The sequence below is a fragment of the Carcharhinus amblyrhynchos genome, chromosome 22 (assembly GCF_965287045.1).
Source record: "Carcharhinus amblyrhynchos chromosome 22, sCarAmb.v2.hapA, whole genome shotgun sequence".
NCBI lineage: Eukaryota > Metazoa > Chordata > Chondrichthyes > Carcharhiniformes > Carcharhinidae > Carcharhinus > Carcharhinus amblyrhynchos.
This window is the reverse complement of record NC_137345.1, coordinates 19,672,786-19,688,759: the sequence shown is the minus strand read 5'-3', so window position 1 is coordinate 19,688,759 and position 15,974 is coordinate 19,672,786. Positions and strand designations below refer to the sequence as shown.

At 42.6% G+C, this 15,974-nt stretch overlaps 1 protein-coding gene across 3 annotated transcripts in view; it reads left to right on the top strand.

Annotated features, from left to right (window-relative positions):
• Positions 1–15,974, top strand: part of LOC145356986 (plexin-A2-like) — a 470,896-nt gene that overhangs the window by 185,908 nt on the left and 269,014 nt on the right. For all 3 annotated transcript variants that reach the window (XM_080210014.1, XM_080210012.1, XM_080210013.1), the window contains one exon: positions 5,883–6,017. In XM_080210014.1, the coding sequence (XP_080066140.1) occupies positions 5,883–6,017 (135 nt within the window). The remainder of the gene's footprint in view (positions 1–5,882; positions 6,018–15,974) is intronic.

The window sequence follows — 15,974 nt, the reverse complement described above, 5'->3', positions numbered from 1 at the left end:
AGCGGGAAAGTGGAACTGAACCACTTCAGATCAGCCATGATCTTATTGAATGGCGGAGCAGGCTCGAAGGGCTAGATGCCCCTACTTCTTATGTTCTTATTTAACAGGCCATGGACAGAAATGGATACAGTATATTAAGCTGGGGGAAGCACAAGTAAATTGCTGTTTCACGTAAATGTGTTTGGGGCCTTGCACGAAAAGGTGGCGAAGAGAATGGCGGGAATGTTGGGGGTGACTGAGAGGTGTCACGCAGGGGATAGTCCTGACTGATTGCAATAAGGGGAGGGTAGGGGGAGATGCATTTGGTGATTGCATCATGCTTGAGATGGAAGAAATGGGGAAAGATAATCCACTGAATACAGAGGCTGGTGGAGTAGGATGGGAGGATATGAGGAACTCCAATATGGTTCTGGGAGTCGAGGAAGATTGAGAACACAGGTGAATTGGACATGGAGGGGTCTGTCAACTACACTGGTTAGGAATCCTCGATTAAGGAAAAGGAAGATATTGTCAGACTGGTGTGGTGGGTTACATCATCAGAACAGAAGCAAAGAGTTGGAGAAACTGGGAAAGTGGAATGGAGTCCTTAAGCACAGTGTGAGGGAGAGAAATCAAGAAACAAATCCTTTGCTCATCTTCAAGTAGTGCCATGGGATCTTTGCATCTTTCAGAAACAGTCAGATAAGACCTTGGCTTAAGAGCTTATCTAAAGGAGAACATCTCTGACAATGCAACATTCCCTCACTATTTCCCTGAAGTGTTGGTAAAATTTGCGCTCAAGTCTCTGGGATGGAACTCTTGATCTTCTGCCTCTGAGACAGGAATACCAACACTGAACCATGTTGATCGTAGATAGACATGGCCTTTGTTGTTTTTTATTCTCTCTGCTGACTCTGTGAAATCACTCGTCACACTAGCACAGCCTCAAAAGTATTGACCGGAATGTTACCACTGTTCACACCAGTGGGATTTTCCCAACCTGCTGCAGTGAACAGAGATTTGGCTGGGTGCCAAATTCTCTGACCTTGGTGCAGCAGAAGCGAGGTGCGAACAGGCCAGAAAGATCAAACCCATTGTCTTTTATCCCTTAAAATGAAATCCACAATAGCCATTAAAAAATTACTCCTGACGTTCTTGACCATTTTAGTTGTGATATTTATTTGTAGCATAATATATTTGCATTGGTAATTTCCAATTTAACTGGTGTGGAGATGCTGGCATTAGACTGGGGTGGGCACACAGTAAGAAGTCTCAACACTATTTGTGCCAGAAACTCCATTTGCCATTTATCATTAATAACTGTGGCTATATCTTCATGTTTAGTTGATTTCCTGTCAGCTTGCTGGATAAATCTACTGTGGGTGTGCGTGAATAGGAGATACAAATAAAGCATTCCCTCCACATTTTTATTCCTCAATCAATATTGCATTGAGAAAAGTGATTGCAATTTTTTCCTATGCAGAAAGTATCTATTTGTGAATAGTTTCCAAAGGTTGAGGTAAGGTCTTAATTTGCTTTTGTGAGCAGGTTCTAAAGCCTGATATTACACATCAGAATTGTAAGGCTCATGCATATCGCTGGAATGCTCTGGAGAATATATTCACAAAAGAAAGGTAAATTTCTGCAGCTAATTTGATTAAAAAATAGGAGTATAATCAGTTAGTGCCAGTGATTATTCTCAGATTCTGGGGAATTATTCATCAGTTCAACTAAAGTTCGCACACTAGGCTAAGAAGTGATTACTTGACTAGATGGAATTGTTGATTTGAATTTTATAATTAGTGTGCAAGAAAACTGTAATTAACGTTAGTTCAACGTAAAATGATTTTCTTTTCAAAATCCTACCAATGGTGACAAATTGTTAGATGACTTTTTGACTTGAAACGTATGAACCTTCGTTGGCTGGAAATATATTGCAATATTGTATTGGGTCAGTATCACTCGTTGGTAAAACATTGTGAAAATGATGTGGAGATGCCGGCATTGGACTGGGGTGGGCACAGTAGGAAGTCTGTCAGTACCAGTTTGAAGTCCGACAGGTTAATTTGGGAACCCAAGCTTTCAGTGCGCTGCTCCGAAAGCTTGTGATGAAGGAGCAATGCTCTGAAAGTTCCTGATTCCAAATAAACGTGTTGGACTTTAACCCTGGTGTTGTGAGACTTCTAATCGTGAAAGTGGCCAGAGGGAAATTGATTTAATATGGGAACATTTAACCATAACTAACTCCCCATGTTTCCTGGCAGAAAAGTCACAAAATGGGAAGGCCACCTCGCCCCTTTGAATGATCTTCTGATCAACCCCCTGGCACTGTACACACTGCTTCCAATGATCATCCCTCTTTGAAGAAATCTTCTACAGAAATTACAGTTTGATTCGATGAATGCCATTGTTAGCACTTAATATATAATGAGTGTAACTTCTCATGCAAAGATGTGTTAAGTCACATCAAGGTATTTTCATTTATTGCTTACCAAGAAGCTGCACACGGTTTATTCAGGTAATTGAATTAATTCTACAGTAACAAGGGCTACACGCGCAAGGGGATAATTGTTGCTGCCGCTTTCTTGGTGCATTTAAGTGTTTGTCACGTACTGTAGAAACACTTCGGTTAGTATTTACCTGGTTAGAATTCAATGCTGCATACTTTTTTGTTTGTAGCATCAGTAAATTTCTTTTGCTATTAAGAACCATAAATCCAACACATTTTGGTATGCAGGATGTTTATAACATTGGAAGAATCGAGGAGTACGTATTTAAAGCTTCAATCATCGTTTTGTGTTAGACAGCAATTGCTGTCTTTATACCTATTCAGTAAATACAAGTGAGTGATTATACAGCAAACAATTTGGTAAACATTGCGATCACCTTGCCTGTTGTATTCATTCCAGGCAATTCTACCCCTTTAGTTATAAATTCTTATTTAACGGATACATCAAATCAGCTTTTCATTACACATTTGGTAACAACAATTCTACTTGCATAACGTATGATATGATTCACCCATGTACAGATTCTGTCATATGTAATCTTCATTTTTATAGTGCACCCAACGTATCCTCTTGCTGCATTCAGATTATAACCTGCTTGCATTCTATTTAATGTGGACTGCATGAAGAATAAAGGTCTGCTCATCCTGAAACCAAACATAAATTGCAATTTGGTTGGATGTTTTTGTGCAACTCCAGATATTAATGTATTAAATAATTCCTCAATTGATGTAATTCTGAGCCAGATGAAAAATGTAATTCTATCAATTTCATACATTGCTTGTGATAGCCAGAATGAAGGGTGTTGAATGTTACAGAATAGCCATATTAGGCCAGTTATGATAAAGGTTTGCAGCATGGAAGCGGGCCCTTTAGCCCAACTTGTCCATGCCACCCTTTTTATTAAACCCCAAAGCCCTCACCTGGCCCATATCCCACTATACCCGTCTTACTCATGTAACTGCCTAAATGCTTTTTAAAAGACAAAATTGTACACCCCCCCCCCCCCCCCACCCCCGCCCCCTGCCCCAACTACAATGTATGGCAACTTGTTACAAACACCCACCACCATCTGTGTGAAAAAGTTGTCCCTTTTGGACAGTTCTGTATCTCTCCCCTTTCACCTTAAACCTATGCCCTCCTCTAGTTTTAGACCCCACTACCTTTGGAAAAGATATTGACTATCTAGCTGAACTGTGCCACTCATTATTTTGTAGACCTCTGAAAGATCACCCCTCACCTCCTACGCTTCAGAGAAAAAAGTCCCAGTCTATTCAATCTCTCCTTATAACTCAAACCATCAAGTCCCAGTAGCACCCTAGTAAATCTTTTCCACACTATTTCTAGTTTAATGATATCCTTCCTATAATGGGTTTCTATAATATCGTTCAATACTGAGCATGCTGGCTGGGAGTTTACTACCTCGCTTTGTGAGTGTTGCCAGCCCCAATTCTGGGGCAGGCAAGGCGGTGTAACTCTGGCCACTGTCTCCATTTTATGAATGAATCCAGAATACTGTGGCACAAATTAGAAGCAAAAAAAATTTAAAATTATCTATACCACAGAGGAATGAGAATGAGATCTGCTCCTCCCACTCTCTTTCCCCATATCTTGACATCATCTTATGCTTGCTGTCGTACTCGCTTTTGCGCTGGTTCTCTCGCTCTTGTGCTTATTGATTTCTGACCAGAAAGTCAAGATCTCCTCCTGCCCTGGAAGACATGAGTCTATTCTACATGCATCAGATCATGTAGTTACCTGAAGTTGTGGCTTCTGCCCCAGTGGGAGAGGATGTCCCATCTCCAAGAAACACTGGGTATTCAGAGGCTTGGCACTGGCCACCGGAAGCACTGGGCAATGCAGCAGTCTCCAGTCTGTGAAACCCACCATTGGTTCTACTCCTATACCAATAATAGATTCTTCATTAGAATTTAAATTTTAAGGCAGATGAAATCCAAATCATTTTCTATACTTTTATAGAGGTGATCATTTTCTTCCTGTTACTTTGAATAATATGAGATGAATTCTAGCTTTGTTTCTGCCTTTGTTTTGACTATCCAGATTATCAATTCAGTAAAATAGATCCATAATCAAGAAATGGATCACTTGTCACTGAGTAAACGTATCATAGAATATCGTTCTGAACTTTCAGATGAGGGAGATTCCGGATTGTGGAGATTTAACAAATAATTTGATTTTTTAAAATAAGAGTTTTCAAATTCTCACATCAACTAATATCCTAAAATTTATAACCCAAATTAGGGCATTTTCCTATTTGAAGGATGTTTAATGTTTGGATGCAGCGTAATTGAAATCAAAATCCTGAAATGGGGAAGAAGTCAAAGGGTCATGAATCTCGCTCTGTAGCATGATTGTATGGGCCCATGAAGGTTGACAAGACTGTACTCAACTATGATGCTTCACTTTGGGGCGGCGTGGTGGTTAGCACTGCTGCCTCACAGCACCAGGGAACCCGGGTTCAATTCCCAGGTTGATGACTGTCTGTGTGGAGTTTTCACGTTCTTCCCTTACCTCCGTGGGTTTCCTCCAGGTGCTCTGATCTCCTCCCACAGTGCAAAGATGCATGGGTTAGGTTGATTGGCTATACTAAATTGACCCTAGTCTCGGAGGGATGAGCAGAGTAAATACGTGAGGTTTCAGGGATATGATGATGTTGGTGTAGGCTTGATGGGCTGAATAGCCGCCTTCTGTACTGTAGGGATGCTATGATTCAATTCTTGGTTAACTAGTGTCATATTCAAAGGTTTATAAATGAAGGATGACAATTTGGGCTAATTATTGTGGAGTAATTATTTTAGCTTGGTTCTCGTTCATGATTTCTGCAAGTGAGTCACTAATCTCGGGGGAGGTGAAGTAAAGGCAGGAAATTGAATATAAACAGAACACTTGCAGAGAAAAAAATGCCTTAATTTGGGCCATAAATTTGAAGGTATAAATAGATGTGTGAATTTGAAAACTTAATTTTCAAATGGTCTCATCAGACGTTTCCTGCTAATAACATGCTCCATAACCTGCTCAATGTATACCTTGGCAGTGATGACATAGTGGTTAGCAGTGCTGCCTTACAGCGTCGGGATCCCGGGTTCGATTTCTGGCTTGAGTCACTGTCTCTGCAGAGTCAGCACGTTCTCCCTGTGCCTGCGTGGGTTTTCTTTGGGTGCTCTGCTTTCCCCCCAACAGCCTGAAAGATGTGCTGTTTGGGTGCATGGCCATGCTAAATTCTCCTTCAGTGTATCCGAACAGGTATCAGAGTGTGGCGACTAGGGGATTTTCACAGTAACTTCATTGCAGTGTTAATGTAAGCCAATTGCGATACCAATAAATAAACTTTTTAAACATGCACATAATAGAAGTTTCTTATTTGTTTTCTCACAGATTCGTGTAGACGGACCTCCCAATGGTGGTGGTCACTACGAGACGGTCCATGTAATGGCGGATGGACGAATGATTCTCAGGGATATGGGCTTCTCTACAGATCAGCAGTATCTATATGTCATGTCGGAGCGACAGGTAAGTGGACCAGTATTACCTTTTACAGAGATTATCTGGGAATGATTTGACTGTGGTTTTTGCAATTGCTAACTGCACATAATAGTCATAAACACTGGCAGCTATTGATTGCACATCTGATAACAGACCTGGCAGTAGAGACACTTATGAAGGGATTATTGAGAATGATTTAATGAAATACTGCAGATTAAGGCTGTCAACCATGAATATTAATTAGAGCAGAATTATTGCAACACGGTGGCACAGTGGTTAGCACTGCTGCCTCACAGCGCCAGGGACCCTGGTTCAATTCCCAACTTGGATCACTGTCTATGCGGAATCTGCATGCTCCCCCGTGTTTCTGTGGGTTTCCTCCGGTACTCCGATTTCTTCAGAGTCCAAAGATGTGCATGCAGCTGGGTGGATTGGCCATGCCAAATTCTCCCTCAGTGTACTAAACAGGCGCTGGAGTGTGACAACTCGGGGATTTTCACAGTAACTTCATTGCAGTGTTAATGTAAGCCTACTTGTGATACTAATAAATAAACTTTAAAACTTTACTGCCTCAATGTGCACAAGTTAGTGGCAAAACTAAGCAAAGGCAGGTGAATGGCTGCCCTATTGCATCGCAACTGGATTCTTGTGTAGGGTGAGATTGTCGTGAGAGAAGGGGAAGAAAAAGTGGGGTAAGGTATGTAGAAACTCTTTGGGATATATCCATCAGCCTTTCAAATTGCCACAACCTTGCTTATAGTGTGGAGTACCTCCGCCAGTGGCAGACAGGAAGAGAATGTAAGATTATCATCTCATGCTGCTCCCCTGTATTGTGGACCAAGTTTTCCTGCAGGAAAAAAGGGAGTTAGTGGAGGATTTGTGAGGTGTTTTAAGTGTGAAAGATTCCAAAGACTTGGGGAGATGAGGGCAGTAAGTGAGATGACAGTAGCACGAGCCCCTGTTAGTACCAGTGGAAGGAGATTCAGTGCAAGTTAAAGTTTATTTATTAGTCACAAGTCAGGCTTACATTAACACTGCAATGAAGTTACTGTGAGATTCCCTTAGTTGCCACAGTCCGGCGCCTGTTCGGGTCAATCCACCTAACCAGCACATCTTTCAGACTGTGGGAGGAAACCGACCACGCCAAGGAAACCCATGCAGACATGGGGAGAACGTGCAAACTCCGCACAGACAGTGACCCCAGCCAGGAATCAAACTCGGGTCTCTGGCACTGTGAACCAGCAGTGCTGACCACAGTGCCACCCCGTGCACAGTGAAATACTGTAATTGAAGCAAAGTGGCAGGAAGTGGGAAGGAAAGGCTTACTGGTGCTATTGTACTCAGCAAGCACATAACCATGGTAAAAGCTTAGCAGTCTTATCTTAATAACCCTGGTCACATCATTCACCTTTTTCCTAGATTGCAGCTTGGACCTTAATGGAACTCTGCAGTAATTAACTTGATTTTTCCCAATGGTCCCGGTGGACATCTGCATCCATACTGTTCAAGAAAGCAACTCACCGCCACCTTTTTGAGGGCAATTGGGGATGGGGAATAAATGGGGTAAAATAAGGATGTGTGTAATGTATGGGGCAGAATTATAAGCCCTTCCCACCCTAAGGTAGGGGGAGGGGGAGCATAAAATTAAATTGGTGGTATTCTCCCCCAGAAACCCATCTGCCCAAATCCAGACACAATTTCACACTTGGGCGGGTAGAGTCCAGGATCAGAAACTCACCCATTCACCTATTAAGGTGCTTAAGTGGCCACTTAATGACCATATCCTGGCCAGCCTCAGTTTGTAGGCTGGCAGGAGGCGGGAAGTGACATTTGCATTTCTCCCCATTCTCGGATGAGAAGGGGGAACGCCTTACTCTGAAAGCACCCCAGTCCCAGGCATCCCTGACCTCACTGCCCCCAGGACACTTCAAAGGCCCCAAGACATAGTCCCAGGTAGAGTGCTGCAGTACTGCTTCTGGCCACTGCAGCACTGTGCATGGCCCGATTGAAGAGCTATCAGCCAGACTGGCCGACAGTTCTCACAGGTGGAACTTCCTTCCAAGGGTGGACCGAAGTCCTGCCCAATGCCCGTCAATGCTCAAACGAGTGTTAAATGGCAGTGGGAGCACCAGAGTTGGTGATTGTATGTGGGCAGCACAGTGGTTAGCACTACTGCTTCACAGCATCAGGAACCCAAGTTCAATTCTTGGCTTGGATTGCTGTGCATGTTCTACCCATGTCTGTGTGGGTTTCCTCTGGGTGCTCCCATTTCTTCCGACATTCCGAAAGGCATGCTGGTTAGGTGCATGGGCCATGCCAAATTCTCCCTCGGTGAACCCACGCAAGCGCCGGATTGTGGTGCCTCGCACGTTTTCACAGTAACTTCATTGCAATGTAAGCCTACTTGTGACGGTACTAAATTTGTTGAACTAGGTGCTGGCTTTCAGGATGATGAGCACTGATCTCTTGCCAAACTTCTACCCATTTTTCTGGGGGCTCTTGCATCACCAGTTGTTCCTTAAATACCTTCATATGGAATCAGTGATTCCACATGCAATCTCCCCACCTTTTTAATTCAGCAGGCTGCAAAGAATTTTCTGGCAACTGGCCCGTTTTCATTAACTGAAGCACAAAGCATCAACTCAGCTTATGTCTCTCGCTCACGTGGTCTGGTGAAATTCCAACCAACTGGTCGAAATACATTTGTCTCTCCTCGTAGTTGGGCTAATCTCTTTGCAGCTAGAGAGTGCATTTGCTGCAGAACTGTCCTTTCATGGTAATAACTTATAGTATTTGGAGGCAGGTAACTATCTTAACAAGAGCTCCTCCCTGCACAGTAGTCTGTTTTTACAGCTTTGTATTCTGAAGCTGGTTCACAATTGTATGGAAATACTTTGGCCATCAATGCATGACGGTTGACCGTTCAAAGCACGTGACGGAAATGAGTAGTGAGTAAAACTGTCTATGCCTCGTGTACCAACTAGGAAAAGGCTTAAATTGTACATTTTTATTCAAAGATGAATGTCAACTAATTAATTTATGTTCCCTCAGTTATTATAATAGCCTAAATTTAGAGCTGTGGCGTTGTGCTCTCTCTTTTGAGGGAAATACAGATTTGATAGAGCGACCAGAGAGCATGGGGATTCTCATGTTGCGTGTCATCTCCATAATCACTAGTTTCAATGAACGGGACTAATCTATTTGTATCCTATAAACCAGACTTCCCTTGCGTTGAGTGACTCCCAACATACTTATTGCTCTACCTGACCATGTAAGTACAGCTCCAGTGTTGCCACAAAGCGCTTCAAGCAGTCTGTCACAGATTTAGCCCCTTCTTTCCACATTCCCCACTTCAAGCTATAGCTTGGCACTATTGCACTGTTTTTTGAATAGGAGTGATGTATGCATCTGCACACATCGGAACAATGTCAGTGGAGTATTGTGTGCACTCTTGGTCACCCTGTTAATGAAAAGACATTGGTAAACTGGTAAGAGTGCAAAGGAGGATGTTGCCAGGATTGGTGAGCCTGAATTACGGGGAGAGGCTGGACAGGATAGGACTTCATTCCTCAGAATGTAGGCGAATGCGAGATGACCTTATTGAAGTGTATAAAATCATGAGAGGCATGGATAAGATGAACACACAGGCTGGAATTTTCCCGTCTTGCTCGCCACAGGAATTGTAGCAAGTGGGACACAGACCGTCGAAAGGTCAGTTGACCTCAGGTGGGATTTTCCATCTTTGGTGTGAGCATGGCTGGAAAATTCCACCCATAATCTTTTTCCATGGGAAGAGGAATTGGAAACCAGAGGGTATAGGTTTAAGGTGAAAGGGGAAATATTTGAGAGGGACCTGAAGGACAACTACATGCAGAGGGTGGTACACGTATGGAATGAGCTGCCAGAGAAAATGGTTGAGGCAGGTTCAATACAACAATTATACCGCATTTGGGTAAGTACGTGGATGGGAAAGGGTTAGAAGGATATAGGCCAAACGTGGGCAATTGGGACTAGCTGGCAGGGCATCATGGTCAGCACTGGTTGGATCAAAGGGCCTGTTTCCGTGCTGTATTGCTCTATGACTTTAAATGTTGCATTTTTTAAATTGCCACTTGAAGGAGGCTATCCTTTTTCCGATTTCATTCTAAAACAATTTGTCTGGTCCCTTAACTGGTAACCCTCTTCCCAAATTATTCTATTTTTCTACAGTTTGATTATATGCCACTTCTCTCAGCATTTGCTCTGGACTGCATGTCAGTGCAGTTGAGTGTTGCAATATGAACTGGACATCCTTACTGGAGCCAGTACTCGTGTGGCTACACTGGCTGAATTCCAGCCCAGTCTAAAGCGGGCATCCAAACTTTCTTATAGTCCTCTGTTGGGTAATTTCTGGTTGTGGCCTTATGATCTAAGTGTCACAGAAGTGTGGTGAAATGTTGAGTAACAATGACTACTGTAAAAATTCCTAGAACTGTTTCTTGCAGAAGCAGGCTGATTAGTAAAAAGTAAAAGCTTATTTACTAGTGCCACACATAAGCTTACATTAACACCGCAATGAAGTTACTGTGAAAATCCCCTAGTCGCCACATTCTGGCGCCTGCTCAGGTACACCGAGGGAGAATTTAGCATAGCCAATGCACCTAACCAGGACATCGTCTAGACTGTGGGATGAACCCGGAGGAAACCCCCACAGACACGGAGAGAGTGTGCAGTGATCCATGCTGGGAATCGAACCCAGGTCCCTGGTGCTGTGAGGCAGCAGTGCTTGCCACTGTGCTGCCCAACCCAGCTGGTTTCTCTTGTTTGCTCATCCAGTCGAGATCAAAACATACTTTTGGTTTTAATGCTCAAGAGAATAACAAATAGAAACATATGCAAAGAGAAATAAAACTGGATCAGATGCATAATGATGAGGATGAATGGTCACAGCACTGTTCAATGGAAAAATGTTCTTTGAGGCCTAATTCTCTTTGTAATTAAAATGTTCAGTTGATAAATTTTTGGTGTGCACTTAATCTACAATATGTCTATACATATTGCATCCTTCATACGGAGCTTGCATTTAATATGCAACAGCAATTAATATTGTGATATTTTATGGAGAGATGAAAGACAGCGAAGACTCCTTTATCTGTTTCTACATAAACACCAAACCTTCTGCATGTGAAGTCAGACTAAGCAGCAGTGTTAAAGTACAACACCATATGCTTTGGCCTCCTTACGTTTTTAAAACAAGTACTCTTTCATGCTGAGTGGGTGTCACTGGCAAGGTCAGCATTTGTTGTCCATCCCTAATTGCCCTCAAATTGAGTGACTTGCTAGGCCATTTCAAAGGGCAGTTAAGAGTCAACTACATTGCTATGGATCTGGAGCTGTGTGTAGGCCAGACCGGGTAAGGATGGCAGATTTCTGTTCCGCAAGAACATTTGCAAACCAGATGGGTTTTCATAACAGTCAACGCTGGTTTCACGAACGCCTTTTATTGAGATTAGCTTTGAGTTCTGAATTTTATGAATTGAATTTAAATTCCATCAGCTGCTGTGGTGGGATTTGAACCCGTGGCTGCAGAGAATTAGCCTGGGCCTCTGGATTAGTAGTTGTGACATTACCATGACTTTCGAAGGAGAATAGAACAGACCCAGGCACGGGTGTATTTGCCTCGAGGGAATGTGGCGAAACTTCAGTAGACTGATTTGATTTGATTTATTATTGTCATGTTTCTTGTGCACTCTACGGACAAAACACATCGTTCACAGAGTATATAGTGGAGGTGGGAAGGAGAGGATGCAGAATGTAGTGTTGCAGTTACAGTGAAGATCAGCTTAATTTTTGTTAGGTCCATTCAGATTTCTGATGGCAGCAGAGGAGAATCCCTAGGATGAGGGGATTATGAGAAAAGATTGAATCCTTTCAATTGAGAATGGGAAAATTCTTAAAGGGATTTCTAGGGAATCTGGACAACAGGTCACAGTCTGAAAATATAGTGTCATTGATGAGAAATTTTTTCACTTGGAAGTTTGCAGATATCAAGCTCCTGATGGCCAGTTATTGCAGTCAGAAACCAGTTTTTGCTCAGTTATGGGTTTATTCACAGGTATTTTCTTTTTATTCATGGGACATGGGCATCGCTGGCTGGCCAGCATTTATTCCTGTCCTTACTTGCCCTTGGATGGCAGTTGAAAGTCAACCATATTGCTGTGGGTCTGAAGTTACATGTGGGCCAGACTGGGTAAGGACAGCAGACTTCCTTTCCTAAAGGACATCAGTGAACCAGATGGGTTTTTCTGACAATCAGCAATGGTTTCATGATCATCAGTAGATTATAATTTCCAGATTTTTTATCAAATTCGAATCCTGCCACGGCAGCTGGTGGAATTCGAATGCAAGTTCCCAGAACTTCTGGATTAATAATCTAGCAATAATACCACAAGGCTATTGCTTCCCAATTATATTATATCTCTAGCTCTTAGCTCTACTCCTCCTCAGTGTTAATACATGTCTTTTCATGTTCTTAAGCAATTACCTTTTCAGTGCCCTCCACCAATATATGGTTAACCTGAACTTATACAATTAAGTGGATGCTCATGGAGTTTTAGATACTATGGGAATTAAGAGATCTACAGGGCAGCACGGTAGCAAAGTAGTTAACCAGGTTCAATTCCGGCCTTGAGTGACTGTCTGTTTGGATCATTGGATCATAAAATCATTAGATATAGGGACAGAATTAAGCCGCTCGGCCCATCAAGTCTGCTCTGCCATTCAATCATGGCTGATTGTCTCATCCCCATTCTTCAGCCTTTTCCCCATAACTCTGATCCCTTTATTAATCAAGAACCTATCTATCTCTGCCTTGAAGGCACTCTGACCTGCCTGCCACAGCCTCCTGTGGCAAAGAGTTCCAGAAGTTCACCACTTTCTGGCTGAAGAAATTCCTCCTGATATCTGCTTTAAAGGATTGTCCCTTTCGCCTGAGGTTGTGCCCTCTAGTTCAAGTTTTTTCTAGTAGTGGAAACGTCCTCCCCACATCCACTCTATCCAGACCTCACAGTATCCTGCAGGTTTCAATAAGATCCCCCCTCTTTCTGAACTCCAATGAGTACGGACCCAGATTTCTCAATAGTTCCTTCTACGACAAGCTCTTCATTTCCAAGGATCATTCTTGTGAACCTCCCCTGGACCCTTTCCAAGGCCAGCACATCTATCTTAGATACGGGGTCCAAAACTGCTCATAATACTCCAGATGGGGTCTGACCAGAGCCTTATACAGACTCAGAAGTACGTCCCTGCTCTTGTATTCTTGCCCTCGCGACATGAATACTAACATTGCATTTGCCTTCCTAATTGCTAACTGAACCTGCACGTTAACCTTGAGAATCTTGAACAAGGACTCCCAAGTTGTTGATTTCCTAAGCATTTCTCCATTTAGAAAATAGTCTGTCTCCATTCCTCCTTCCAAACTGCATAACCTCACACTTTTCCACATTATATTCCATCTGCCACTTCTTTGCCCACTCTCCTAACCTGTCCAAGTCCTTCTGCAGCTCCCCTGCTTCCTCAATAGTACTTGTCCCTCTACATATCTTTGTATCATCTGCAAACTTCGCAATAGTGTCTTCAGTTCCTCCTTTCAAATCGCTAATATATATTGTGAAAAGCTGTGGTCCCAGCACTGACCTCTGAGGCACACCACTAGTCACCGGCTGAAAAAGAACCCTTTACCCCACTCTCTGCCTTCTGCCAGTCAACCAATCTTCTATTTATGCCAGGATCTTACCCTTAACACCATGGGCTGTTAAATTATTTAACACTATGTGGCACCTTGTCAAAGGCCTTCTGGAAATCTAAATAAATCACGTCCACTGGTTCTCCTTTATCTGACTTCCTTGTTACCTCCTGTAGTTTGCATGTTCTCCCCATGTCTGTATGGTGCTCAAATTTCCTCCAACTATCCAAAGATGTGCAGATTAAATGGATTGGCTGTGCTAAATTGCCCTTAGTGTCCCAAGATGTCTCAGTTAGATGGATTATCCATGATAAATGTGTGGGCTTATGGGGATAGGGTTGGGGAAAAGGTCTTGAGTAAGGTACTATGTTAGAGTTGGTGATGGGTCAAACGACTGCCTTCTGCACTGTGGAGAACCCATGAAAATATGGATAGTTGAGTTTGAGGTCGAAGATCACTCGGTCATATTGATTGTCAGATCCTGCTTGAAAGGCCAAATCCTCATTCCTGCAGCTCTCTTGTATTTCTCGTAATACGTGTTGATCTTACCGTTTTCAGTCATTCCTCCTCAATATTTACAGGTGTTCCAAATTTAAACTTGTCATCACTACAACTGTGATTCATCTTTTTACCTACCCTGACCATTTCAATATTAGTGGTGTTCGGAACAATGGGCCTCTCAGCTAGATTTCTCTCTCTTGTTAGAAAAAAAATGAGAGGCCATTAATAATATAGATATCTCCCTTCGCAGAATTTTGAATTACGACATTCCAGTACAATGCCCTTTCTCCTTGAGCTCCTAATCTTGGGTTGGCAGATGCTACAGCGTTTTAAAAAAATTAACTTTCAATTCTTGGAGTAAGAATAGAAGAATGTTAAAAATGTACACTGATCCCCTCTGTTAAAAATGTACACTGATCCCCTCTGTTAAAAATGTACACGGATCCCCTCTGTTAAAAATGTACACGGATCCCTCAGAACCTCAATATAAAAAAAAACGAAGTTCTGTTTTTGGACTGTCTTACTGTATTTTCAGAATTATCTGTCATTGTGCCAGCTATTTCATCTGCGAACAACGTATTCTGATGTTTCATTGTCCTTGTTTAAAAAAAACACTTTCAAGACTAGCCCATAATAGCTATTCTCACCAGATTTCTATTCCATTTCCAGTGAAATTGAACGAAGCTGTTAATTTTAAAGGCTGCAGTAATTGCCAGTGGTATCTGCTGTAAATGTTTTTTGATACGCCATGATGAAATTTATTACAATAAAGAGCCTTAGTTGATATAAAATTGATGGTGTTGATGTACTGTAAACCAGTTATGGCCTTTGCAAGGGTGCTTGACTCTGCTGGCACAGTTAGGTGTTGTGCAGATTTGGGATTTTACAAGTGCAGCCTTTCACTGTAGTGGGTGGTCCTCCTCTCAGTGCCTCACTTCACCTGTTTGCTGTAAAATGGGAAACTTCCTTCTTGAAATCGTTTTCCCCATATTGCGAGCGCAGTCGTGCGCACATGTACAAATGCGGTAACATTTGACAATTCTGTTTCGGGCATTTATTATGCAAGTGATAACTGTATCTGGGGTGGCACAGTGACAGGTGGTTAGCATTGCTGCCTCTCAGCACTAGGGACTCGGGTTCGATTCCAGGTTGGGTTACTGTCTGTGCGAAGTCTGCACATTCTCCCTGTGTCTGCGCGGGTTTCCTCCAGGTGCTCCAGTTTCTTCCTGCAGTCCAAAAGACATGCTGGTTAGGTGAATTGGTGATGTTAAATTCTCCCTTGGTGTACAGGTGCCGGAGTGTGGCGACTGGGCGATTTTCACAGTAACTTAATTACAGTGTTAATGTAAGCCTACTTGTGGCAATAATCAACTTTAAACTTGTGGTATAGAAGCATGGTGACTCAATTAATGTTTTTATTTCAACAGGATCTTCTGTGGTAAAACGTTGCTGTTCAGCTTTTCCCCCTTTCTATACTCTAGTGCTCAAGGTGCCAATGCTTGCTGGAATAGCGTTCCGTTGGCATCTGAGAACTCTCTTATTTTATGCAAGATGCTCACATTCATGCTTCACCTTGGATAACAAGTGTCAGCAGACTCTTTGATTATGGAACCCATCATAGCCCAGCTTCTCCTCTCTGTGCATTTCTATACGTGTATATTCCACCAGGACTTGTTTGAAAGTGGGAGGCCTGGCCTAAATTTTACCCTGGTCCTACGTTGAAGTTATTTGTCATGCCTCCATCACAGCCATCATCTAAT